Raw genomic sequence first — 27555 nt, 5'->3', positions numbered from 1 at the left:
ATGAGCTGAACAGTTACCTTTAAGTAATGCATTTTCCAGAAACTGCATCGTGTACATAACTGAATCAATCATTAGCCAATCATCTTAAGACCAGTAAAATCGTTGAACAACACAAATCTTCATTGTTAAACCAACTTGGGAGACTAATAATCAAAGACCCATTTTCCTTAAATCAGAAAAATATTGTGTGCAAACAAATGTATGGAATCCATCACTATCTTAGCAAACCAGCTATATTTACTTATGTAATAATAGTGACATTTGGCTCTGATGCAGAATAAAATTCTCAATTGGTGACTGAAAACATTACAGTCTCTCGATGAATAAATCTATGTATACAAGGTGATTATAATTAAACTTTCAAACCACTGTAGTAATAACACCACTGGTCAGAATGATGTAAAATTGCAACAAATATTATCAGAGATGGGGAAAACGTATGGCAGAAGAAAAATAAATAGTTAAAAAATGTAGCAATAGATGGCGCTGTAAGCATCATAATTTAAAGAGTTGTTGACAACAAATGACAAAGGAATCATACAACATTGCCTAAGGTGTACATTTGACATTAAACAAACTGTACTACTCAGTGTGCATGGGTATACAGGTGTGATACTATTAGTTACGGAAGCCCATCCACCACGACAAGGTCATAACACATCAGATGGGAAAAATCGGTTTTTAATTGTCCTGAGGCCAAAAACTGCATAAAAACCATCAATCAAAATGTACGTGTGATTGGTGCAAAAGATGTTCAATATGCTGTCCACCGTTTTCTGCAACAAGTTGAAATCGAGAAACAGCATGTTACACAACTGATAAAAATGTTTCTGGGGTCATGTTCAGAATGTGTTGCGCAGTGCGTGCCTTCAATGCAGCTAAGTTTGCAATCAGAACACTGAACACATCTTTCAGATAGCCCCACAGCCAGAAGTCAAACGGGTTAAGATCAGGTGATCGGGACAGCCAGCTCTAGGGAAATGGCGGCTGATAATTTCACCATTTCCTAAATGGCACTTCAACAGCTGCTTAACTGGGTTTGCCATGTGCGGAGGTGCGCCATCTTGCATAAAAATGATCCCATCCACACATCCATGCTGTTGGAGAGTTGGAATGATGTGGTTGTGCAAAGGACACTCATAGCGCTTACCAGTGACGGTAGAGGTAACAGGACTGAAAGCACATGTCTCTTCGAAAAAATATGGCCCTGTGATAAATGATGCCATAAACCCGCACCACACAGTGACCTATTCAGGAGGAAGTGGTAATGGCTGATTTGCGTGTGGATTTTCTGTTGCCCATATTCGACAATTCTGTGTATTGACATATCCTGTCAGATGGAAGTGGGCTTCCAGGGCCAGTCATTGTCCACATGTATGTGAGCAATAAATTCTAAATCAAAGGTCTCTCTTGCTGGCAGGTCAACAGGAAGCAACTCATGGACATGGGTAATTTTGAATGGATAGCAAAGAAGGGTGTTTCATAGGATTTTACACTCTGTGCTCACAGGCATGTCCAACGTTCGGGCAATTCTCCATGCACTACACGTTCGCACACCACCACTCATCTCCTTCCGCATTGCTGTGATCATTGCTTCCACTAACATTGAATCAATTCGCTTCCTCCCTCTACAAGATTGCACACCAATAGAACCCGTCTTTTTGAATTTCCGAATCATTTTCTCCAGACCCAAGGCAGTCGCCGGAACAACGCTTTTTTTCAAACCCTTCAGTGTTCGGTACCTCTGCAGAGCGGCATGTGTACAGTCGTCATTCTTGTAAAACAACTTTACAAGCAGAGCGCGATCCTGCATTGAGACAGTCATGGCGAATGTCGCAGATGCGAAAGAAAGCCATGTACCCAATGTGTTTATACCAACTTCAGTGGGTCGTGCACATGACAGGTGTTTTCATTTACGTATTCTGACTCATACAGCATCATCTATTGATCAATTTTCACACTATTTTTTTTTTCTCCTGCCATACATTTTCCCCCTTCTTCGATAATATTCCATTGCAATTTGATGTCGTTCTGACCGGTGGTGTTATTTCTACAGTGTTTAGAAAGTTTAGTTGTAATCACCCTGTATAAAGAGCAATGTACTGACTGACTGACTGACTGACTGACTCACTCATCACCACCCAACCCAAACTTCTAAGGATAGAAACTTGTTTGGAGAAGGTGTGGGTCTTATACTGTAGACTTTTCTTCTTCTTCTTCTTCTTCTTTATTCTTCTTCTTCGTTTTTGACTTCTCAGTTACAAATATAAAAATACTTGTTTCTATATTTTTGGAAATTCAACCCCTAAGGGGGTGAAATAGGGGATGAAATTTTTTGAAAATATTTTATTTATGAAAGCCTTTTTAAAGCTTAATCTATGAAAATTTAATTTTGGGTTCTTAGTTAGAAATTAAAAAAAAGTGTTTCACTGTTTTTGGAAATTCAATCCCTGTGGGGGTGAAACAGGGGATTAAGATTGTTGTAGATTTACTTCATTTTACAAGCGTTTTAAAAGCTAAATCAATGAAAAATTGTATAATAATAATAATGATAATAATAATAATAAGTGTTAGAAATAAACCAAATGCATGTCACTATTTTTGGAAATTCACTTCCCTTCCCCCCCAAACCCTAAGTAAGTGAAATAGGTGGTGAATTATTTTATGAAAATATTTCATTCTGAAAGCATTTTTAAAGCTAGATCTTTGAAAATTGGTGTTTGACTTCTTGGTTAGAGATGAAAAAAACAGTGTTCACTGTTTTTGGAAATTCAACCCCTAAGGGGGTGAGATAGGGTCAGACTGATTCACTGACTCATCATCACCAAGCCCAAACTGTTAATTATAGAAACTTGAAGTTTGGAGAGGGTGTGAATTTTATATTGTAGGCATTGTTTAAAAAGGGATTGTCCAAAACTCCAGTACTAAGGGGGTGAAATATTAGATGAAAAGCTTTTTGAAAGTGTGTCACTATTAAGGAAATTTTGAAGCTTGGTTCCTCAACCAGGAAATAAAAATAAATACGTGTTTCAGGATTTTTGGAGATTCAACCACTATGGGTGTGTAATAGTGGATGAAAGATTTTTTGAAAATAAGTAATTACTAAAGAACTACTAAAGGATTTTAAGGTTACATCGATGGAAATTGGTATGACTTCTCAGTTAGAAATAATAATAATAATAATAATAATAATAAAAAGTGTTTCAGTGCTTCTGGAAATTCAGACCGTAAGATAGTGCAATAGGGGATGAAAATTTTTGAGGAAATATTTTGTTACATTAAAAAAATTTTTAAAGCTAAATTTATGAAAATTGTAATTTCACTTCTTGGTTAGATATAAAGAAATATTTGTTAGGGGATCAAAGTAGCTATGGAAATATTTCCACAAGAACACAAAAGCCATGATTAATAGAAACTCTGGACTCCAGCTACCAGAATTGCTTTTTGGTCAGAAGTAGATTCAGATAATACTTTGCTTATATGGCCTTAGTGTAAAAACTTAGAAGGTGTTGCAGCTAGTGAACAACATAAGAATTTGGTTAAATAAAAACAAAAAAATGTCTGCGGCCCATACAGTCTATGCGAGAGAAGCAGCGGATGCTAAGCTAGTATACATATAAGAAGGATTTTGCCTTTTTATATGCTATTTACTATTTGGTTTTTGAGCATGTCTCTTAATTTGTTGGTGACCATCAATTAAACCGAAGTAACAGCAACATTCATTTAACTGAGTGTTAGTGCTTTGTCTGGAGTGAATAAAGCTGTAAGTAAAGTGACAATTAGGAGAGCTAGATGTTTTTCATATTGTTTTAGTAGCTTATTCTTACAGAAAAGGTCAGCGTACATTACAACAGAACCTTTGCTGATTGATGTATAGACATATACAGGGTGGTCCGTTGATCGTGACTGGGCCAAATATCTCACGAAATAAGTGTCAAACGAAGAAACTACAGAGAATGAAACTTGTCTAGCTTGAAGGGGGAAACCAGATGGTGCTATGGTTGGCCCGCTAGATGGCACTGCCATAGGTCAAACCGATATCAATTGCGTTTTTTTTTTTTTTTTTTTTTAAATAGGAACCCCCATTTTTTATTACATATTCATGTAGTACGTAATGAAATATGAATGTTTTAGTTGGACCACTTTTTTTGCTTTGTGATAGATGGCACTGTAATTCACAAACATATGGCTCACAATTTTAGACGAACAGTTGGTAACAGGTAGGTTTTTTAAATTAAAATACAGAACATAGGTACGTTTGAACATTTTAGTTTGGTTGTTCCAATGTGATACATATACCTGTGTGAACTTATCATTTCTGAGAACACATGCTGTTACAGTGTGATTACCTGTAAATACCACATTAATGCAATAAATGCTCAAAATTATGTCCGTCAACCTCAATACATTTGGCAAGGCCATGGTATGGTGTTTCGACGACCAATCCACCTGTCATGAAATATGCTATTCAATACCGCTTCAACTGCACGCGAGCTATGTGCCAGACATCCATCATGTTGGAAGTACATCGCCATTCTCTCATGCAGTGAAGTATCTTATAGTAACATCAGTAGAACATTATGTAGGAAAAATCGGCATACATTGCACCATTTAGATTGCCATCAATAAAATGGGGGCCAATTATACTTCCTCCCATAATGCCGCACCATTCAACCCGCCAATGTCGCTGATGTTCCACTTTTTGCAGCCATCGTGGATTTTCTGTTGCCTAATAGTGCATATTATGCTGGTTTACGTTACCACTGTTGGTGAATGATGCTTCATCGTGAAATAGAACACGTGCAAAAAATCTGCCATTGTTCCGTAATTTCTCTTGTGCCCAGTGGCAGAACTGTACACAACATTCAAAGTTGTTGCCATGCAATTCCTGGTGCATAGAAATATGGTACAGGTGCAATCGATGTTGATGTAGCGTTCTCAACACCGACGTTTTTGAGATTCCCGACTCTCACGCAATTTGTCTGCTACTGATGTGCAGATTAGCCGCGACAGCAGCTAAAACACCTACTTAGACATCATCGTTTTTTGCAGGTCGTGGTTGATGTTTCACATGTGGCTGAACACTTCCTGTTTCCTTAAATAACGTAACTATGCGGTGAACGGTCCGGACACTTGGCTGATCTCATCCAGGATACCGAGCAGCATATATATGGCACCGCCATCTAGTGGGCCAACCATAGCGCCATCTGGTTTTCCTCTTGAAGCTAGACAAGTTTCATTCTTTGTAGTTTCTTCGTTTGACACTTATTTCATGAGATATTTGGCTCGGTCACTATCAATGGACCACCCTGTATAATGTTTCTGTGTCACATTAATATTCAACTCTAAACTATGTTTGTTCTGTAGAAATACAGATTCCTCTTTGTGAAAAATGAACAAAATAAATTGGTACATCAGTATTTTAGTTGCAATATGTTCCACAGCCATAACAATTGTCCTGAATGACAATAACTTGTCTCACTGACCGCTGTACTTGGATTAAAACCTCCTCTCATTTTCTTTTCTTCACTACTGTATGTTTTCAGCTTTTTCTAGTTTATAGGACCAGTGTTTATTGAAGTTGTGACATAATTCTATTCAACTCGCCACACTTTTATAAATCCAAGACTATTTGTTACCAGTGGATCTATACCCATTAAATAACTTCAGATGGAAACTATTTTGTTCATCTTCAGATTATCTGTCCCTTTCCATATCAAGCTTTTTACTTATATTTACTTTATCAACTTTCTTCATGTTTTTCGAAGTTTTCATATTTGGTTTGCCTTAGAAATTATGCAAGCTTCACTAACATGTATTAGAAGTCAGAACAACCTCTTATTCACAGTGATGTAATATGGTTTGTGGGTTCCATCAGCTAATCCTGCAAAACCTGGTGATATGAGAACGCCACTCATCTTAATTTGCATGCTTATTTAGAAAGGCTTTTTAAGCAATTTTTGTATTTCAATCAAAGCAAGAGGTCAAAATGCCTCACTTGTGACAGCTAGTTTGATGTAAAAGGTGATGTTTTAGTTACTGTTGATTAATTAAAGCATCAAAAAGATATATCAATAGCGTTCATAATACTTTGCCTAGATGAAGTGTAGCTACAGTTTAGCAATTCTTTGATCAAACATATTAGTTGTCTGCTTGTGTCTGTATATGTGCGGATGGATATGTGTGTGTGTGCGAGTGTATACCTGTCCTTTTCTCCCCCTAAGGTAAATCTTTCCGCTCCCGGGATTGGAATGACTCCTTACCCTCTCCCTTAAAACCGACATCCTTTCGTCTTTCCTTCTCCTTCCCTCTTTCCTGATGAGGCAACCTAGGTTGCGAAAGCTCGAATTTTGTGTGTGTTTGTGTTTGTTCGTGTGTCTATCAACATACCAATGCTTTCGTTTGGTAAGTTACATCATCTTTGTTTTTAGATATATTTTTCCCATGTGGAATGTTTCCCTCAATTATATTCATAAACATATTAGTTTGATATACATCATGATAACATTTTATTTAATTTTTAGTTTAGTAGTTTTCCAGGGATTTTTCATTTTTATGTGTTTTTAGCCTTTTTAGTCCTTTCAACGCCTTTCAACCTGGTTCAGTCAAAATGCTATAAACACAGCTGGCATGCAACCAGAACCAGCAGTTTCTGAGAGGCTCCTAGTGCCATTTGTATGCACTGAACTATCTCTATTATTAGTGAGCAACATGAAGTAAATTTACACAATACTTATTTTGAATCATTAGACATGCTGTGATCCTGATGAAAGGCTTGTCGGATGCCATGGGAATGAAACCGCCAGCCACTAGAATAAAAACAGCAGCCTCTGCAACTTTTGACAGTAGCACTTGTGTGGCTGGTTGTTGTAGTGAGAGTCTTGGCAGATGATTTAGCAGAAGATAGATGTGCTTTTGTTTCCAAGATGATGCTGCATTACTTTTCCCTAAGGTGAAGGTGGCAACACTGATTCACTGAAGCAGCAAGATACCTGAGTTGTTCAGAGCTTTGACCTCATGTTGTTTATGTACAGCACAATAATAAACTGAGATTATTCAAAGTGTTTGTTTTGCACTTACAAAGTTAAAGATCACTGCAAACATAAATATGAAGCTGTGGACCCACAACCCATGACAAAAACAACTGCAAGATACGTATATTCATGCAATTTGTGGATATGTGAATCTACATTAATTAATTTCTCAAATTAATACCAATTAAATTATGCAATAAGTAGATGTCAAAGTTGCCACATTCTGAGTCCATGTTGCTACAGAAGTTGTGATCCTTGTTAGATGTTTCTAATAAGTTACATACTATATTGTATCATAACCTGTTTGGTACTTACACCATTGAGCAATAAACATATTGAGCTAATCAATTTTTAACTTGGACAGTCAGTTTCTGCTATGTGGAAGAGGAATCTTTTGCCTTGTCCACCTGCTTGTATGTTTGTGCAGATGTTATACAGAGTGAGACCATTTCCTTAATTCTGCAGTGTAGCAAGACATTGACTGTGAAATGTAACGACTTCAATAAACAGTGATCTTATACCTTTGAAAATAGATACACAGGTGAAAATGTACAGTAGTGAAGAATACAAACTAAAAGGACATTTTAATCCGTAAGATAAAAGCCAGTGTGACAGAGTATTAATATTCAGACAATAAATTATTACCACCATTTGTCTTTGATACTTAGTAGGATTATGTTTTTTTTCATAATATTTGTGATGAACTTCATATTATAAAATATTCCACTTTTCCACCTTTTTTATGGTAACTTTGAAACATTTCTTCCAGGTCTGATGCAGCCACAAATAAAGTGTATATATATGATGGACAGGGAACTAATGTACCTTTGCATGTGTTTGAGAAACTTCACACAAAACCTGTAGTCACAATAAAGGTAACTTTCGTGGGTTATTTTCCTTATTGCATGTAATAGTACTGCAGTTCTCGCAGTATTATCATAATAATAGCAACACTTATTTTTCTTGTTACTCTGTGTATTTCAGTATAATCCAGCGTATGAAGTTGTAGTTTCTGTAGATCAGTCTGGCATTTTGGAGTATTGGACAGGTCCAAAAACTGAATACAAGTTTCCCAAATGTGTTTCATTTGATTCCAAACTAGACACTGATCTGTATGAATTTGCAAAGCATAAAACATTTCCGACAGGACTCTGCTTTTCACCAGACGGAAAGAAGTTTGCGACACTATCATCTGACAGGAAGGTAAGAGGTATGATGTAAAACACTTCTCTGATAACCATTGTTGTATACAAGCTCTCTCTCACTGCTGTGAAGAAGTTCTGTGTCTAATCTGATATTTTAGTGAAAATTGACTTTTGCCTCATTCTTCTCCTTAGGTTAGGGTATTCAACTTTTTATCTGGTAAACTGAGTCGTGTTTTTGATGAGTCATTGCAGAGATTTACAGAACTCCAACAGATGCGTCAGCAGCTTCCCAACATGGAGTTTGGTCGAAGGTAAGTGCTACTGTAAGAGACAGAAGGCCTTATATGAGGCAATTAGATTCTTAAAACTAGTTTGAAAATAAAACTGAGTTAAATGTGGACAATTTTCATTACTTCATCAGTGAGCAGCTTCAGCAGCTTTGCACCATTTATTAATTGTTTGCAAAAACCTGTTTTCTCAAATGAGCATGCAGGTCTCTAATTGTTAATTATTTAGATTTTACCAGGTTGTCATCTACCATACATTACACTTGCAGACCTCAGGTCTGTGGAGGAGGATATGTCATGTGCCATTATCATTATTATCATTTACCCCTCATCTTTTCTGTTCCATCTGAGAATGTTGCATGGGGTAGTGACTATCAGAAAGCCTCTGAATGAGCTTCAGTTTCTTCTAAATGTACATTCATTGTCATTTCATGAAATGTATGTGGGATGGAGTAATAGGTTGCTTGACTCAATCTGGAATATATGTTACAGAAAACCACTCCATGACACATGACGCCTCTCATGTAGTGTCTGTCACTGGAGTAAAATGAGCATGTATGTGATGCTCTTGCGCTTGATAAATGAAGTTACAATGGAATGTCCATTTTCTCTATGGACCTTCTCCATTTCCTTTATTAAGCCTCCCTGGTAAAGTAACGCCGAAGAGTCGGTCAAAGAATGATTTTGCACTTGCTTTGTGGATGAAATAAATTTCCTTGCAGTTCTTTGATAGAGTCTTATCTGGAATTGTCCTTTCCTACAACTGTTTTTATGTGAATGTTCCATGTATGAAGGATCTGAAGGAAGATTCATGAAGGTATTAAATATCATATATGAGGGTTGGAACTTTAACCCTTTAACTGCTCTGTATGTGTTAACGTGCACACCTTTGTACCTGTCCCTGTGTGCTCTGAATGTGTTTACGCGTGCCACCAGTCCTTCTACCTGATACTCTGAACGTGTCTACGTGTAGACACGTTGTAGCAGTTCTGAAGTGAATGCCATGAAGTGTTTCCTTCAGTTTAGAAACTGAGTTGAACTTATAAGGGCTTAAGTCAGGGGAGTGCAGGAGGTGGTATATCACTTAGCAGCCCCATTAGTCAAACAAATCAGTAACAGCTTGCACTGTACGTGCTTGAGCATTGTCCTGCAAAATGATGGTCAGGTCCTGCAGAAAATGTCATCACTTCTGTCTCTATGCTGTTTATTTTTGGAACACAACATATGACCAGCTTAGAGACAGAAGTGATGACATTTTCTGCAGGACCTGACCATCATTTTGCAGGACAATGCTCAAGCAGGTACAGTGCAAGTTGTTACTGCTTTGTTTGGCTAATGGGGCTGCGAAGTGCTATATCACCTACTGCACTCCCCTGTCTTAAGCCCTCGTAAATTCAACTCAATTTCTAAACTGAAGGAAACACTTCACGGCATTCGCTTCAGAACTGCTACAAATTCGTCGGGCAATAGACTGCACCACTTGAACTGTCAACACAACTGGCACTGCTATGAGTATCCTACGACTTCCACATCATTGGCAACAGGTTATACACAATGCTGGTGACTACTTTAAAGGTCAGTAAAACTTTGAAACATGTATCTATTTTGTACAAGCTGTAAATAAATAGTTGCCACTATTAAAGTTCCAACCCTCATAGTTCCATGGCTCATGACTCCAATGCTATCACATGGTATTATCTTCATTTCTATAAAGCTTTTGTGTGATCCCAAGTTTATTATGGATACACACAGCATGGCTCAGCAAAACAACATTCATGATAATCATGCACAAACATTGGACTCCCATTACAGATTCCGGTAGACCTTCATGCTGATGCATTTGAACTAGCAGACTCTGTGCAATGGCAAACATTTTACAGTGCACCAGCCATATAATCTCATTTGTTCCACTATAAACAGTACCCCACACTATTGATCACATGCTGCTGTACAATAAATTTCCAAATTTTCTAATGAATACTAGAAACATTGAACTGTTGAATACATTATTAAACTAGCTGTTGTACTGCACTTTACACGGCAACTTGCCTGTATCGCAGTATTCACTCATGGGTGGGTTGCTTTTACTTGACATTTTATCAATTTTACTGCGCAGTTGAATTCACTATTTTTGAATCAAAGTTATATATGTGTCTGCTGTAATTTATTTATGGCATTTTGCCCAATCAGTGTATCTCGCCGTTGGAAATATCACCCTTTCCTTTTTCTCCTATGACTATGTTAACAGTGTGTGGTGGTGAAGGGATCTGAGCAGGAAAGTAAGACCTTCATTGGACAACACACCATTGTACACAACATATTTAGAAATTTTAAGACCGTATTTGATTTCTGTGGTCCATGCTAAACTGCAGAAATGGAGAGGGTGTGAATGATGATAATTTTTGTTAAATAATTCTAAAAATGGCTCTTTACATCTTAAAAAAAATCCATGAATATTTCATATACTTCTTCTGACATTATATTCCTTCTTAGCGGCAAAAACTACTTAAATCTGTATTTCATTAAAAGGCTCATGTTGTCATTTGTTGATACAAACAGATAGAAACACATGTTGGCATATGTTCTTAGAAACACTATGTACCTACTTTGTGTTTTTATCTATTTTGGATGTGGGTTACATAGTACTGCACACATTCTGCAGATCTTGTCAAAATTATGTAAACTTTTTAGTTTTGTCAAAATTATATAACTTTTCTAATTCATTAAACATGAAAAGTCCAGGATGGAGTAACAACAATTGCAATTCATATATGTACATTTGGCATTGTGTTCAGGCACTTGTTCTGAGAGAGTTAAGTCAATAGTGGCATTCACTGGTATTTTTTTGGAAGTAGTTCTGACAATAGTTATATCAGTATTGGGTAAATTTTGATGTACAGGTAGGCTGTAATCTTTTTTGCTAAAAATGGAACATTTATTGGACATTACTTTTTTCACCATTCTTTACCTTTTTGTCTATATCACCCTTCTTGTATTTGTAATTTACTTGTCTGTCCAGACATTCAATTTTCTCAAAATGATTTCCCTCCACTTTATTTCATTTGTTGTCTGCATGTCTGCCTTTAAATTTGTTTTTCTCTTTTTGGACTTTCAGAATATCCCATAATTGCAGATATTATGCGTACATAAACCAAAGCTGAAAAAAAAAAAGCATTTTTAAGAACTGCAGAGTTTTAGGGCCTGCATTTCAGTAAAATTGTGTGATGGTAGCGAGAAATTAGATGAGAATTTTGTTTCTTTGCAGAATGGCTGCCGAACGTGACCTCGAGAAATCTGATGCAATCAATCTTGCTAACATTGTGTTTGATGAAAGTGGATACTTTATAATGTATGCAACAATGCTGGGGGTAAAAGTTGTTAATTTATTTACTAACAGATGTGTCCGCATGATTGGTAAACCGGAAAACTTGAGACTCCTGAAGTTGGCATTGTTTCAGGTGTGTATTTACTTAAGTAATGTATATATTGTTTAAATGCCATGTCTTCTGAAACTCCCACAGCTTGGCTGCCCCACTAATGCTTAATCTTTGGTAATGCCTTCATCAAAAAATTGGCTTGCTACTTGTTAATGATAAAATTGACATTGAATTTCTTAATTTCATGACTCAGTGCAACAACAGCGCTATTATCACAGAACATACTTATTGGTTTTTCACTATGTTTCAACAGACCATCCATGTAGTACTCGTTGAACATATATTGCTTCTTGTGATGCATTTGATAAGGTGATATATTCTGCTTCTTTAGTTGACAGAACTACTGTTGGTAGCCATTTTGAATTATTCAAAATTGCTGCTCCCTGCTAACTTAAAAATTTTGCCCATTGTTGATTCAGATCTAGTGCATAATTGCCATCATAGAAGTCTTCAGTTTTGGAAAGTTGGGCCTATATTCACTGTGCCTGTGATGGATTCATCGATAATGTTCAGTGTCCGGTCTTGTACCTTGAACCATACAGACTTACTTATTTATCACATGGCGTTTTTAAGTGCAGTATTAAATAAAGTACAAACAATAACACATGTACAGGGTTATTACAAATGATTGAAGCGATTTCACAGCTCTACAATAACTTTATTATTTGAGATATTTTCACAATGCTTTGCACACACATACAAAAACTCAAAAAGTTTTTTTAGGCATTCACAAATGTTCGATATGTGCCCCTTTAGTGATTCGGCAGACATCAAGCTGATAATCAAGTTCCTCCCACACGCGGCGCAGCATGTCCCCATCAATGAGTTCGAAAGCATCGTTGATGCGAGCTCGCAGTTCTGGCACGTTTCTTGGTAGAGGAGGTTTAAACACTGAATCTTTCACATAACCCCACAGAAAGAAATCGCATGGGGTTAAGTCGGGAGAGTGTGGAGGCCATGACATGAATTGCTGATCATGATCTCCACCACGACCGAGCCATCGGTTTTCCAATCTCCTGTTTAAGAAATGCCGAACATCATGATGGAAGTGCGGTGGAGCACCATCCTGTTGAAAGATGAAGTCGGCGCTGTCGGTCTCCAGTTGTGGCATGAGCCAATTTTCCAGCATGTCCAGATACATGTGTCCTGTAACGTTTTTTTCGCAGAAGAAAAAGGGGCTGTAAACTTTAAACTGTGAGAGTGTACAAAACACGTTAACTTTTGGTGAATTGCGAATTTGCTGCACGAATGCGTGAGGATTCTCTACCGCCCAGATTCGCACATTGTGTCTGTTCCCTTCACCATTAAGAAAAAATGTTGCTTCATCACTGAAAACAAGTTTCGCACTGAACGCATCCTCTTCCATGAGCTGTTGCAACCGCGCCGAAAATTCAAAGCGTTTGACTTTGTCATCGGGTGTCAGGGCTTGTAGCAATTGTAAACAGTAAGGCTTCTGCTTTAGCCTTTTACGTAAGGTTTTCCAAACCGTCGGCTGTGGTACATTTAGCTCCCTGCTTGCTTTATTCGTCAACTTCCGCGGGCTACGCGTGGAACTTGCCCACACGCGTTCAACCGTTTATTCGCTCACTGCAGGCTGACCCGTTGATTTCCCCTTACAGAGGCATCCAGAAGCCTTAAACTGCGCATACCATCACCGAATGGAGTTAGCAGTTGGTGGATCTTTGTTGAACTTCGTCCTGAAGTGTCGTTGCACTGTTATGACTGACTGATGTGAGTGCATTTCGAGCACGACATACGCTTTCTCGGCTCCTGTCGCCATTTTGTCTCACTGCGCTCTCGAGCGCTCTGGCGGCAGAAACCTGAAGTGCGGCTTCAGCCGAACAAAACTTTATGAGTTTTTCTACGTATCTGTTGTGTGTCGTGACCATATGTCAATGAATGGAGCTACAGTGAATTTATGAAATCGCTTCAATCATTTGTAATAGCCCTGTAATTTACAACCAGGCTTTTAAATTTTTAATGTAATCAGTTGCATCATTCGTTGCCATCATCAAATTGTTGAAAGTTCCATGATATGCGCTACTGGGACATTCTGTATCAGTGCGGCAAACTGTTTGCCTGGCTGCTCCCCAATCACCTTTTGGAAAAGGAGCCTCTCCTGTGTATGAAGAGAGTTGGCACTGCTGCTATGATTGGTGCGTATTCTGTTAATTTCCACATTCTGTGTGACTGGTCTAAGACAAAGGTTTTCTTTCATGGTGGTGTACAGGTAAATTGCAGTGTTAATGGCTCAGTCCTCTCTCTCTTATCAATATCAGTCTCATCTTTTGAATGATTGTTTGGCTGAAGAATTCCACTACTCTATTTTGTTCTTGTGTATAAAGAATTTTCATCTTGTGTTGAATTCCATTTGTCTTTAGGAATGCCTTCATTTGCTGACTGACAAATCTTTTTCATTATCTGTACAAATTATTTTAATTTTTCAGCCAGTTTCATTTTCTACTTTTGCTTTGAAATCAATGAAAGTATCACAGAGTTTTTTCACGAATTACAGTATTTACCTGAGTATCAGGCAATCCTGAATATAAGATGACCCCCCTGTTTTTTAAGAGGCTCTTTGAGGAAAATCTACGTTTTAACATATTCTGACTAATCAAAATCACATATTTTATTGATGTAAGGTATCTGCCTAAGAAGTTGCCATTACACCTATTCTGAACTTACGTAATTTATTCATTGTCTGTGTTTTGATGATACAAGGAGAAACAAAATAAACAAAAAATTGTTTACATTAATTTTTGTTTTCATTGCCTGTTTTGTTTAGCTTGTCATCCTCCTAACAGGGCAGCTGTGAAACTTATATCTTCGTTGTTACAAATATTTGGTTGTCTCTTCCAAATATGTTGTGATTTATTTATTTGTAGGGTCACACACCGGATTTCGCTTCTTTACTGATGTGAGAATGTTGCAATGTCTTTTTTTGCTACAAAAACATATCATCTGCCCATCGCTTTCTCGTTGGCTGTGTAGAACTAGCAGTTGACACACCCTCTATCATTTGTGTCATACCTCATGGTGAACATCGACAACATTGCTGTACAAAACATGTAAATATGCCACTGGCCCCAGCCTAGACTTTTAGTGTCTTCTGCAGAAATGAATGCTGTTGTTGATTACTTGGTGAGGCGTAAAGTCAGTTCAATTCCGAGTACAAACACTCAGGTATTCTGCAGTTTAAACATGGTAGATTTTCATAAAAAGCCAAAGTACACAGTATATATTGTCAAGATTGGCAGCAAGATGGAAATTTGGTGCCTGCTCACCACTACTCACCCCACACTCACAGTCCTCAGGTAAGCTTGAGTCACTAGCCCCCTCCAAGCCTTCTGTAGTGCTGTGCTTGAGCAACAATGCAACTTGTATGGCTACATCCTCTAGGGTGTAAGTCATGTGTAACAACAGTAACTAATGCATAAAAAAAAAGAGTATCAGAATCACGATTCAGTCCAATTCTAGAACTTTCTCTTGTCCCGTGATATAGCGTCATCTGTTGGTACTATCTCCATGAGTCTTTCTGCTATACTTTATTCTAGCGATGACAACTGCAGTCTGTTTAATGTGATTTGTCTCATTTGTTAGACATTTAATCCTGGATTAATTTTCTTTCTTGTTCCATCTGAATATCTCATCACGTTATAAAGCTGATTAAAAGCTGGTAATGTACAGGAACAGAATTTTCATTTGCAATGCACTTCATAAATCATCAGTTTCTCATAACCAAATAAAACACTTCGGTTCAGAATCATGTAATGGTTTTTGAAGGACAAGATATTCGGCTTTGAATGGTACCTTTACTTAAAATTAGCATAAATGTATGTGTACTATATACATACATGTATGAGAACTTCTGATGCAAATCTATTGAAATACAAAAAAAGTTTGTGAGTCGATAGAATTTAATGTTATCTCCTCCCATGTTTCACAAAACTGTCAATTTTTAACTGGAGCATTAGATTGTTGTAGTGCACAGTTCATAGTTTCTCATGTATCTGTCCATTGCATTAATGCTGTGAGTCAAATGTTATGCGATTGATCAAACAAGATCACTACTGTATCAAGCACTTCTGTATATTAGGGAATCTTGAGCCTATTCGAACGAAAGTATTGTTTGCCAACTCATCAAAATAAATTTGTACGAAACCTCAATAAGACAACTCCTATATTAATCTATTAAACACTGCAAAAACGTTTACCTCAGCAGCAATAGTTTAATCTGCAAATTTAAGGTGACCACATAGTTTTCGAATGATGAATTTTGGAAAAAATGTTGTCTTATAATTGGGGTAAATATGGTATCACTTACTTTTCTCCATGAAGCCATGCTCATTTGTCCACAAACTTCAGAATGCACTATTTAACAAGACCTTTCGCATATCTGCTTGATGTTTGTAGAGCAGGCTTGTAGTGTTTTGAGAATTTCCATGTAAATTCTAGAACCACTCGGCCTTCGACCATCTTGAACACATAATATATTAAATATAAGTGTGAGAGAGCCTATTTACTGCACGTTGCCTGTCTGTGTGTGCAGGTCCGAAGTGTGTAGTAAGAAGATTGTAGATACGGCGGTCGAACAGCACTGACAAGTGTTTGCCAGTCACGCCATGGAATTTAAATGAAAGAACACAGCATACTCAAGGAACTTCTGTGTTATTCCGTGCTGTTTTATAATGTTGACTATTGTAGTGAAAAAAAGAAGAACAGTTGAAATATTATTAATTAATGCTCGTCTTGGACTTGGAGAGGATAAGACAAGTATTCAGATTCAGGATGAGAATGGACTTGTTTTTAAGCCAATTTTCTCTTATGTGTAAATGAATTTTATTTCTAACCTTTGGATATGCAAGGAGACTTACTTGACAGTGTTTGTTTATGTGGAGAATGAGATTTGTAAAAGTTTGGTGTTTAAATATTGCTAGGAATATAATATATTCCTAGCAAATATACTTCGGAGAAGAAGAGAAAAGGAGGTTGCAGCAGCAAGCTAACCAGCAAGGAAAGTCAGCTGACAATCTCAAATAAGTCGTATCATTAAAGAAGTGGGAGTTTACACACATACTTCACCACTTTAAGTCGTCCAAAGCATTAGAATGTGGTGACCTGTGTGAAAGGACAGAAGAGAACAGGAATTTTGAGATGAAAACGAGATAAGAAGATATTGCCATAGCAACCGAGTATAACAAAGTGGGAGAGCCATTACGAGAAACTGGAGTAAGCCTAAAAATCAAATGGAGATAATTTGTAAAGGCAAATAAGGGAGGAGACATAAGAAAGCCACAACATGAAACACTGGAGAGAAGATCTCAATGTATTAGACTAAGAAGGGATATGCCTAAAACGATTTGACCAAGAAGATCCAGTGTGGGGAGTATACAGCTCTCACACGCTCGCAGGGATGCAGACGCAGTAACCGACCTACATCCACCACCGCTGGCACCAGCCTCTGTTCACCAGTTCTGACCTGCCACCACATCCGCTCACCTACGCAGCGAGAATTCTATGCGGGTGAGCGTGAAATAAAAACTTTATTACTCTGGTAAGAAGTGTTACAAAATACTGTGAGGTGAACTTTTACTGCATAACTGGTATAATTGAAATTAGTATTAAATGCTCAGAAGAGCTAAAGCCTATACAAGCATGGACAGTAAACAACAAATTGGAGAGACGTCAGAACCAGCCATGGCTATGAGGATTACTAAAGAAGGGCCTGACTGGTCTGAGTTAGTAAATCTAATCAAAACTCAAAATGCTGCTCTAAGTAAGGAACTAAATGCAACTCTAAGAAAAGAACTAAGCTTCGTACATTCTAGTTTAAATGCTCAGAATGAAACTTTAGGATTGTTAAATGCCAAAGTCGACTCACAGAGCAAAGAATTTGGTAATCTATGTGAAGGCATGGATGCTTTAAAAACTGAATTCGACACCTTGAATAGTAAAGTAGAGGGTTTGAAATTAGACTTAAAGAAAGAATTAACCAATTCATTGGACATTCATGTAAATCAACTGTTCATTGACTTAAGTCAGAAACAGAATGATCACTTACAAGATGTAGCACAAATGTTAGAATTTGATATTGAGGAAAAGTTAGGATCATTTGAAAATGTATGCGATGTTAAGTTTGATGCTGTAAAGCAGGGGTTGCATACTTTAAAAGAGAGTGTTGAAAAGCAAGATAAGTTAATGCCAATAATCCAGTCGCAAATTACAGGTGTAAATATGCGAGTACATAATGAAGAACGAACTTTCCAAGAGAGGATAGCTAACTCTGATACTGTATCTATAAGTAGTTTGGAGGAACAATGTGAAAGGATTATACACTCCTGGAAATGGAAAAAAGAACACATTGACACCGGTGTGTCAGACCCACCATACTTGCTCCGGACACTGCGAGAGGGCTGTACAAGCAATGATCACACGCACGGCACAGCGGACACACCAGGAACCGCGGTGTTGGCCGTCGAATGGCGCTAGCTGCGCAGCATTTGTGCACCGCCGCCGTCAGTGTCAGCCAGTTTGCCGTGGCATACGGAGCTCCATCGCAGTCTTTAACACTGGTAGCATGCCGCGACAGCGTGGACATGAACCGTATGTGCAGTTGACAGACTTTGAGCGAGGGCGTATAGTGGGCATGCGGGAGGCCGGGTGGACGTACCGCCGAATTGCTCAACACGTGGGGCGTGAGGTCTCCACAGTACATCGATGTTGTCGCCAGTGGTCGGCGGAAGGTGCACGTGCCCATCGACCTGGGACCGGACCGCAGCAACGCACGGATGCACGCCAAGACCGTAGGATCCTACGCAGTGCCGTAGGGGACCGCACCGCCACTTCCCAGCAAATTAGGGACACTGTTGCTCCTGGGGTATCGGCGAGGACCATTCGCAACCGTCTCCATGAAGCTGGGCTACGGTCCCGCACACCGTTAGGCCGTCTTCCGCTCACGCCTCAACATCGTGCAGCCCGCCTCCAGTGGTGTCGCGACAGGCGTGAATGGAGGGACGAATGGAGACGTGTCGTCTTCAGCGATGAGAGTCGCTTCTGCCTTGGTGCCAATGATGGTCGTATGTGTGTTTGGCGCCGTGCAGGTGAGCGCCACAATCAGGACTGCATACGACAGAGGCACACAGGGCCAACACCATGCATCATGGTGTGGGGAGCGATCTCCTACACTGGCCGTGATCGTCGAGGGGACACTGAATAGTGCACGGTACATCCAAACCATCATCGAACCCATCGTTCTACCATTCCTAGACCGGCAAGGGAACTTGCTGTTCCAACAGGACAATGCACATCCGCATGTATCCCGTGCCACCCAACGTGCTCTAGAAGGTGTAAGTCAACTACCCTGGCCAGCAAGATCTCCGGATCTGTCCCCCATTGAGCATGTTTGGGACTGGATGAAGCGTCGTCTCACGCGGTCTGCACGTCCAGCACGAACGCTGGTCCAACTAAGGCGCCAGGTGGAAATGGCATGGCAAGCCGTTCCACAGGACTACATCCAGCATCTCTACGATCGTCTCCATGGGAGAATAGCAGCCTGCATTGCTGCGAAAGGTGGATATACACTGTACTAGTGCCGACATTGTGCATGCTCTGTTGCCTGTGTCTATGTGCCTGTGGTTCTGTCAGTGTGATCATGTGATGTATCTGACCCCAGGAATGTGTCAATAAAGTTTCCCCTTCCTGGGACAATGAATTCACGGTGTTCTTATTTCAATTTCCAGGAGTGTAGATCGAAAAGTCACTGAGAGAATAACATCCGAGAATGTGTCGCCAATTGTTTCTTCTTAACTTTTAGGTACTCGAAAGGTTATAGATGACTTGTGGAAAGAATTCAAACTTATCCAGGACAAAGTGGAAAAATGGACAACTTCACCCAATGTTGTGTTAACTAGTGAAGTAGTTACTGATTTACAATGGGGAGCAAATTCAAAGTTATTGAGACAATTCCTTAAGTTTAAGCTGGATGGGGATGTACATCCGACTCATTTTTTGAAAAGATTCAACCAAGCTTTGCCAAAGAACTGGGAGGATTTTAAAAAGATTGAATTTGCTGTGGGTTACCTTCTAGGAGAAGCTTCCGAATGGGGAACAGTAAATATTGAGAACTCTTCCTCTTGGGAAGATTTTCAAAAGAAATTTAAGGAGAAGTATTGGTTTGCAAGTGCCCAGGAGAAGTTAGTATCAGATTTGTGGGACCCAAAATACTACAATAATACTTGGGGTACCATAAGAAAATATTTCAACTGGCATTTAACACAGGCAAAGTATTTAGATAAGCCGATATAGGAAGAGGGGGTTGGTTCGAATTTTGATTAGGTGATTACTCATCTATGCAAGAAAAGACGTCTTGTGTAGTGGCTGGAAAATGGTTGAAGAATTGTTGTCCTTCATCAGTGCCCTAGATGCCCTAAATAAAGACTGTAATGAAACTTTACATCAAGGGGAAAATTCGAATTTCAAAAGGAATAGTGGGAATAATTTCAAAAAGCATGAAGTTAACCTAGCTAGGGTACACCAGTGCAATAGAAAAATTGGTAACGACAACTATCAGAAGAAGCATCCACCTTCGAATTTAGGTCCAGTAACTTTGTAGGAATTTGAACCAAGTAATAATAGAGCACAAAGTGGTAACATAGCATCTCAATTTGGAAACCAACCTTTGATTACTAATGATGAGGAAAACGTGGTGCGATCTGGATCCAGGGCCAGGACACAGGCCGTAGAAATACACTAGGAGGCCTGGTTAATGATAAGTATATTAATTTCCCACACAGAATACCTAAATGAGTATGGTTACTGCTAGAAGAACCAAACCTGGTTATCAACAATCCAGAACCTATAAAAGTGGGAACCATGGAAACTTCAGAAGTTAACATATTAATAGACTCAGGGAGTGAAGTATCCCTCATATCTAGCGCATTCTTTAATTTATTACAGACCAAACAGAACTTACTGCTATTGCCAGTAACTGGAGTTTACATAGTCGGTATAACAGGAATGAAAAGTAAAGTTGTGGAACACGAAACCCAATGACTGCAGTGTTGTAAATATCTTATTTTGTCATACACTTTTAATAGTAGAAAATATTAATAGAGATGTATTATTTGGTTTAGATTGGTTATTAGAATTTAAAATCATCTTAAATTTTGAGGAAAATCTTCTTTGTTTTGGTAAAAGGAGCGGTAGATGCTGAATACCATTTGTGACAGACAGCTACATTGGAAAACAAACAATGGAATGTCAATGTCTGCGATTAACAGCTCCAGCACAATTGTCACCAGAGGTCGGTAATGTAGTTCCAGGAACACAATGAACTGACATACAAGACAAAGTTAACGAGTCACTAATATTAACCAAACAAAATCGAGATTTATATAAAATTTTAGTGGAGTATGTAGTGTTCTCCAATTGTCCCAGTAACATCAGCAACTATATTTGTAAAAATCAAAATCAAAGATGACACTCCATTCTTCTGTAAGCCGTACCCAATATCGGTAAGTTTGAAAGAAGCAGTGAGGGAGGAAGTCAACAAAATGATTGATAACAATATAATAGAATGTAGCTCCAGCATCATGAATAACCCTGTGGTCTTGGTGAAAAAAGCTACAGGTGGGGTACGATTAGCGTTAGACGCGTGGACATTGAATACGTATGTAGAGGCAGAAAGAGACAGACCAGTTAACATTGATGAATTGTTATCCAAATTTGAGAAAGCAAGATTTTTTATCACGATGGACCTGACTGCGCGATTTTGGCAAATTAGGTCACATTCAGAGTCGAAAAAGTATACAGCATTTTTGTTTGATGGTAAATTGTACCATTTCAATGTATTGCCATTCGGACTTAATATTTCTGTACCCGTATTTATAAGTGCGCTGGATGAAGCATTGTGGAGAGATTTATTGAAGGATTTAATAATATATGTAGACGATATCCTAATAATATCAGCTACTGGGGAAGAACATTGTCTAACCTTGAGTAAGACCCTGAAGAAATTTAAAGAGAAAGATAATATATTACAGTGAAATTGTCTAAATCATATTTTGCGTGCCAGAAGCTTAAGTTTTTAGTGCATATTATAGGGGTGTAGGGAATTAAGACTGGACCCGGAATGCATCAAAGCTATTATAGCATGTCCACACCCAAGAAAAGGAAGACAATTGAAGGGCTTTATAGGAATGACTGGATACTATAGGCGGTACATACAAGGTCACGAACTAAATGACTCGAATATTTTATGTTTATTAAGCAAGTTAATACCGTGGGTTTGGGATCAAGAGGCAAATGAAGCATTTGAAAACATCAAAAGAGCGCTTGTTGAATCACCCATATTACACCATCTTGTTATGGGTGAACCATTTAAATTGTCAACAGATGCATCTGATTATAGTATTGCTGCAGTACTAGTCCAAGGAGAGTGGGATCTAAATAATATAGATCGCTAAACCATAGCTTTTGCTAGCTGCAGTCTAAATAAATATGAATTAAACTACTCGGGTACTGAAAAAGAACTATTAGCGATTGTAGGGAGTATCCAAAAAATTCAACCACTAGTATGGGGGTTGGAAATACATGTTTACACAATTCATCAAGCTCTATCCTTTCTAATGAGCAGTCTATTGTTACACAGTAGATTAATGCGATGCCTGCTTTTCCTGCAGGAATATGATATTAGGATACAATATGTAAAAGGTTCCGAGAATATTGTATCAGATGCTTTGTCTGGGTTACCCATAGGAATGGAAGAATTAAAACATATGGAAGGACCCGGCAATTAATTTTATGTCAGTAGTATATCCAGACATCAGGGTACAAGAGATGGCTCAAAGAATAACGGAAAAGATCCATCATGATCTCTATTTTACAGAAATGTTCTCTATGTGTATCCGAAATTCCTTACCTCCTAATCAAGTGGGAAATGGAAAATTACAGGTCATAATTTGTTTAGGAGAGACAGCGTAACATCGCTTATGCATTCCAACGGTAATGGAAAACGCACTTGTGTGGTATGTTCATACAGGATATGGACACTTTGGAATAAAAAAGTGTATAGCCCATATTAATAAGTTTTATTATTTTAAAAAACTTGGGCATAAAGTAGCATCTTTGATAAGAACTTATGAAATTTGACAGAAAGGGAAAGAGAATAATACTCATATGAAGTACAAAATGTATCTGATTATTCCTAAGTCTTTGCATGATCTCACAGCAGCAGATTTTTTTGGACCAGTTCCCAAAGGAAAAGGAGGAGTGTCATACATTTTGGCCATCATAGAGTGTTGAACAAAAAAAAGTTAAACTATATCCAATCAAAAGAGCCAATACACAGACAGTTATACACTGTTTACAACAATACTTTCTGGAAGTAGGTAAACCAAAATGGCTTTTTACGGATAAAGGCCCACAATTCGTGAATAATGATTTAAAGAATTTCTAGCGTGGGAAGGTATTCATCAAGTGTTAATATCCAACTGTAACCTGTCCTCGAATCTGTGTGAATGAGTAATGAAAGAAATTGGAAAACTATGCCGTACCTACTGCCATGAAAAACATACTTTATGGGCAACGAAAATTAAAGACTTTGAACTTATTCTAAATGAATTACCACTTTTGTCGGCAGGGTTGACATCTTTAGAAGTAATAGGCAAACCTTTTCTAGGAGAACCTCTACTTAAATGTTTTAATTGGCCTGAACAACCTACTGTTGATTACAAACTGAATCAGGAAATAGTTTCTAAGAATTTAGTTGAAAAAGCATAACAAAGAGTGAGTAAACATAATGAGAAAGCTATTGAACTTCAATATAAGGTCGATGGCTTAGTTCTTCTGAAACATCATCTTCAAAGCTCTGCCCTGAAGAATGAGACACACAAGTTTTTCCAGAAATATGAAGGACCATACTGAGTGCAAGCGGTAATCCATCCCAAGACATTATTTTTAGCGGATCCTACAACTGGATCAGGAAAGGGAAAGTACAGTGTAAAATATGTAAAGTTGTACATATTCCCCAGGGATGTTAACATTCTGAGTTAATGGGCAGAGTGACGACAGTCAGGTCCCAAGTCGTTTTTGGTGTTTCTTCTGTAATAATTTTCCTGTGCTGAATTCCCTCAAATTCTTAAACTATTCTATCATCCCCTACTTAGAGGTAATGGAAAAAACCATACCAGTGAGAATTTGTGATTATGTCATCCAAAATTGCTCTTGGTAAGAGATTTCCTTGTTCCAGTCAGTTAGACTTCTAACAACCTCTACCTCCATATATAATCTCTTGTGGTACTAAAGAAGCATCTGCATAAGTGCTTCTGGTACTGCTCTTATGTCCCTGCAAGAGCATGCAGGAGGTAGGATTTTGCAAAGTGCATTCGCACCTACCTGTCCCCAATCCAGACTTGCCCCGACTTTGCTCAGGTGGAAATTAGCACACATGTTGTCTCTGATCTCCATCATTTGGCACAGCCTTGGGACAAGATATATTAGGTGCACCTGGTCAGCTCTTATCTCCCTCGGTTTCGATTGGCGCGGTCTCCACGTATAATTAGGTCATATTTTTGCTTGGAATGATCCTAGTATGTAATCTCTTCACCAGTTTCTTTGTTGCAAACCTGTGTGTAGAGGTCTGGGTGAAACCAACATTATCAGTTTTGTGTATCGTGATGATACGAGGTGACATTACGATAACCTCAACACTGGTTTTTGTGAAGGCTGCCTGGTGATCCCTTTCTTTGTCAAATAATTTCTGAAGTCATGGGAATAGTATTCTCATACTGAATGTAATATAATGAAGCCAGCTTTTGACCTTTGCTCTACATGAGGTTTCTGTCCTCGCTGAGCTGGCCTTAGGACACCTGTGTTATTCTTTGACAATTGTACCGCCATAATCGGGCCAGAGTTACAGTTTATATTTCTTGACGCATATTTTTCTTAGTGAATTGAAGGAAATATTAAGTTAGCAGAACATATAATGTTTGATGACTAATTAAATAACTGTGATACATAGTATGTAGATTTTCTGCTTTGTATAGAATATTTTATACCTTTTATGAAGTGTGATGTAGGTGGGTGGGTTTGTATCAGTTTTGAAAAGGGTGGGTATTGTGGATAAAAGCATGTTTTACAAAAACATATAAATCATGACTAACACAAAACACACACCACACCTTTCAGACGACCCTCACAAACAAGTGTGTGTGATACTCCATCACTTGCCGTTTCCATAAGGTTGCTAAGCTTTCCTTCATGGACCTCAAGGGTGAAGGTGGGAATGTCCATTCTGTAGGAGACGATTTAACACCAAACCTCCTCCAGCATCTCACTCAAGTACCTGCAAGGTAGGGATCCTGGGGAAGGGGGGTGGGAAGGGTTTCCTGTCTTTGGGCTTATTCTCTTATGTGTAAATGAACTTTGTTTCTAACCTTTGGATACATGAGGAGACTTACTTGACAGTGTTTGTTTATGTGGAGAATGAGATTTGTAAAAGTTTGATGTTTAAATATACATCGTTAAGTGAAGCAAAAGAAACTGCATATATCTGTTTATTTTTATAAGTAGAAAGAGTCTTGAGAAATTCGTGTTCCTAGCAAATATACTTCAGAGAAGAAGAGAAAAAGAGGTTGCAGCACCAAGCTAACCAGCTACGAAAATCGGCTGACAATCTCAGGTAAGTCGTATTGTTGAAGAAGTTGGAGTTTACACACATACTTCACCACTTTAAGTCGTCCAAAGCATTAGAGGCTGCCAGGACTGCTTTCCTATTATGGAAGAAATACATGCCTCTCATTTTATGTTCATTGGGTTCAGTCCCTCTGTCATTTTTGTCTTTTAGTAAATGTATGCTTACATGAGTCAAACACATGTAGATGTCAATCTTTAATGCACCAATTTGTAATTGTTTACAATATTTGCACGATGATGAACTAATCAATAAGTGACACCTACTTGAGATGCAGCCTCAGTTGGTATTCCAGAAATGACTACGTAATTCTTATACTATTTTACCATGGAACACTACACTTAAGCCACATCTAATTGTTTGACTAACCTACAGTTAATTTTATTCAAGACCTGGAACATTTGCAACTTTGTTAATTGTTATTTGTTTATTCTTGTCATAAGTGGTAACGTAAAGAAGAATGTGCCTTGCATGATCAGCCCAAGGCCTGCTGCACTAACTTCTGTAATTGTGAACTGAACAAGTTGGCTCAGTGATGAGTACACTGCACTCACATTCAGGATGATGACAGTTCATATCCCCATCTGGCCACCCAGATTTAGGTTTTCCATGATTTCTCTATATCAGTTCAGCCAAATGCCATGTTGGTCCCTTTGATGGGGCAATGCCAATTTTGCTCCCTATCCTTATATACTTAGACGTAGACTTAGAGAAAGCTTTTGACAATGTTGACTGGAATACTCTCTTTCAAATTCTAAAGGTGGCAGGGGTAAAATACAGGGAGCGAAAGACTATTTACAATTTGTACAGAAACCAGATGGCAGTTATAAGAGTCGAGGGACATGAGAGGGAAGCAGCGGTTGGGAAGGGAGTGAGACAGGGTTGTAGCCTCTCCCCGATGTTATTCAATCTGTATATTGAGCAAGCTATTGAGCAAGCAGTAAAGGAAACAAAAGAAAAATTCAGAGTAGGTATTAAAATCCATGGAGAAGAAATAAAAACTTTGAGGTTCGCCGATGACATTGTAATTCTGTCAGAGACAGCAAAGGACTTGGAAGAGCAGTTGAATGGAATGGACAGTGTCTTGAAAGGAGGATATAAGATGAACATCAACAAAAGCAAAACGAGGATAATGGAATGTAGTCGAATTAAGTCGGGTGATGCTGAGGGAATCAGATTAGGAAATGAGACACTTAAAGTAGTAAAGGAGTTTTGCTATTTGGGGAGCAAAATAACTGATGATGGTCGAAGTAGAGACGATATAAAATGTAGACTGGCAATGGCAAGGAAAGTGTTTCTGAAGAAGAGAAATTTGTTAGCATTGAGTACAGATTTAAGTGTTAGGAAGTTGTTTCTGAAAGTATTTGTATGGAGTGTAGCCATGTATGGAAGTGAAACATGGACGATAAATAGTTTAGACAAGAAGAGAATAGAAGCTTTCGAAATGTGGTGCTACAGAAGGATGCTGAAGATTAGATGGGTAGATCACATAACTAATGAGGAAGTATTGAATAGGATTGGGGAGAAGAGAAGTTTGTGGCACAACTTGACCAGAAGAAGGGATCGGTTGGTAGGACATGTTCTGAGGCATCAAGGGATCACCAATTTAGTATTGGAGGGCAGCGTGGAGGGTAAAAATCGTAGAGGGAGACCAAGAGATGAATACACTAAGCAGATTCAGAAGGATGTAGGTTGCAGTAGGTACTGGGAGATGAAGAAGCTTGCACAGGATAGAGTAGCATGGAGAGCTGCATCAAACCAGTCTCAGGACTGAAGACCACACAACGTCCTTATATAACACAAGCTTGTACTCTGTGTGTAATGATTTTGTTGTCAATGGGATATTAACCTATAATATTCCTTCCTTTTTGTTGCCAATGGGACCTTAAGCTCTAATCTTCCTTCCTTCCTTCCTTCATAACTGTAGTTGATTCTAAATCATCAAGTGAGTTTATTTGTCAT

General features: G+C 38.4%; 1 protein-coding gene across 2 annotated transcripts in view; it reads left to right on the top strand.

The window, feature by feature from the left end:
* LOC126088507 (peptidylprolyl isomerase domain and WD repeat-containing protein 1) overlaps positions 1-27555 on the top strand; it is a 121794-nt gene that overhangs the window by 66388 nt on the left and 27851 nt on the right. For both annotated transcript variants that reach the window (XM_049906651.1, XM_049906650.1), the window contains exons 6-9: positions 7804-7909; positions 8019-8237; positions 8372-8490; positions 11732-11924. In XM_049906651.1, the coding sequence (XP_049762608.1) occupies positions 7804-7909; positions 8019-8237; positions 8372-8490; positions 11732-11924 (637 nt within the window). The remainder of the gene's footprint in view (positions 1-7803; positions 7910-8018; positions 8238-8371; positions 8491-11731; positions 11925-27555) is intronic.

This window comes from Schistocerca cancellata, chromosome 6, assembly GCF_023864275.1.
Source record: "Schistocerca cancellata isolate TAMUIC-IGC-003103 chromosome 6, iqSchCanc2.1, whole genome shotgun sequence".
In the NCBI taxonomy this organism is placed as follows: domain Eukaryota; kingdom Metazoa; phylum Arthropoda; class Insecta; order Orthoptera; family Acrididae; genus Schistocerca; species Schistocerca cancellata.
The sequence above is the reverse complement of the archived record's forward strand: the minus strand, read 5'-3'. Positions and strand labels throughout refer to the sequence as shown.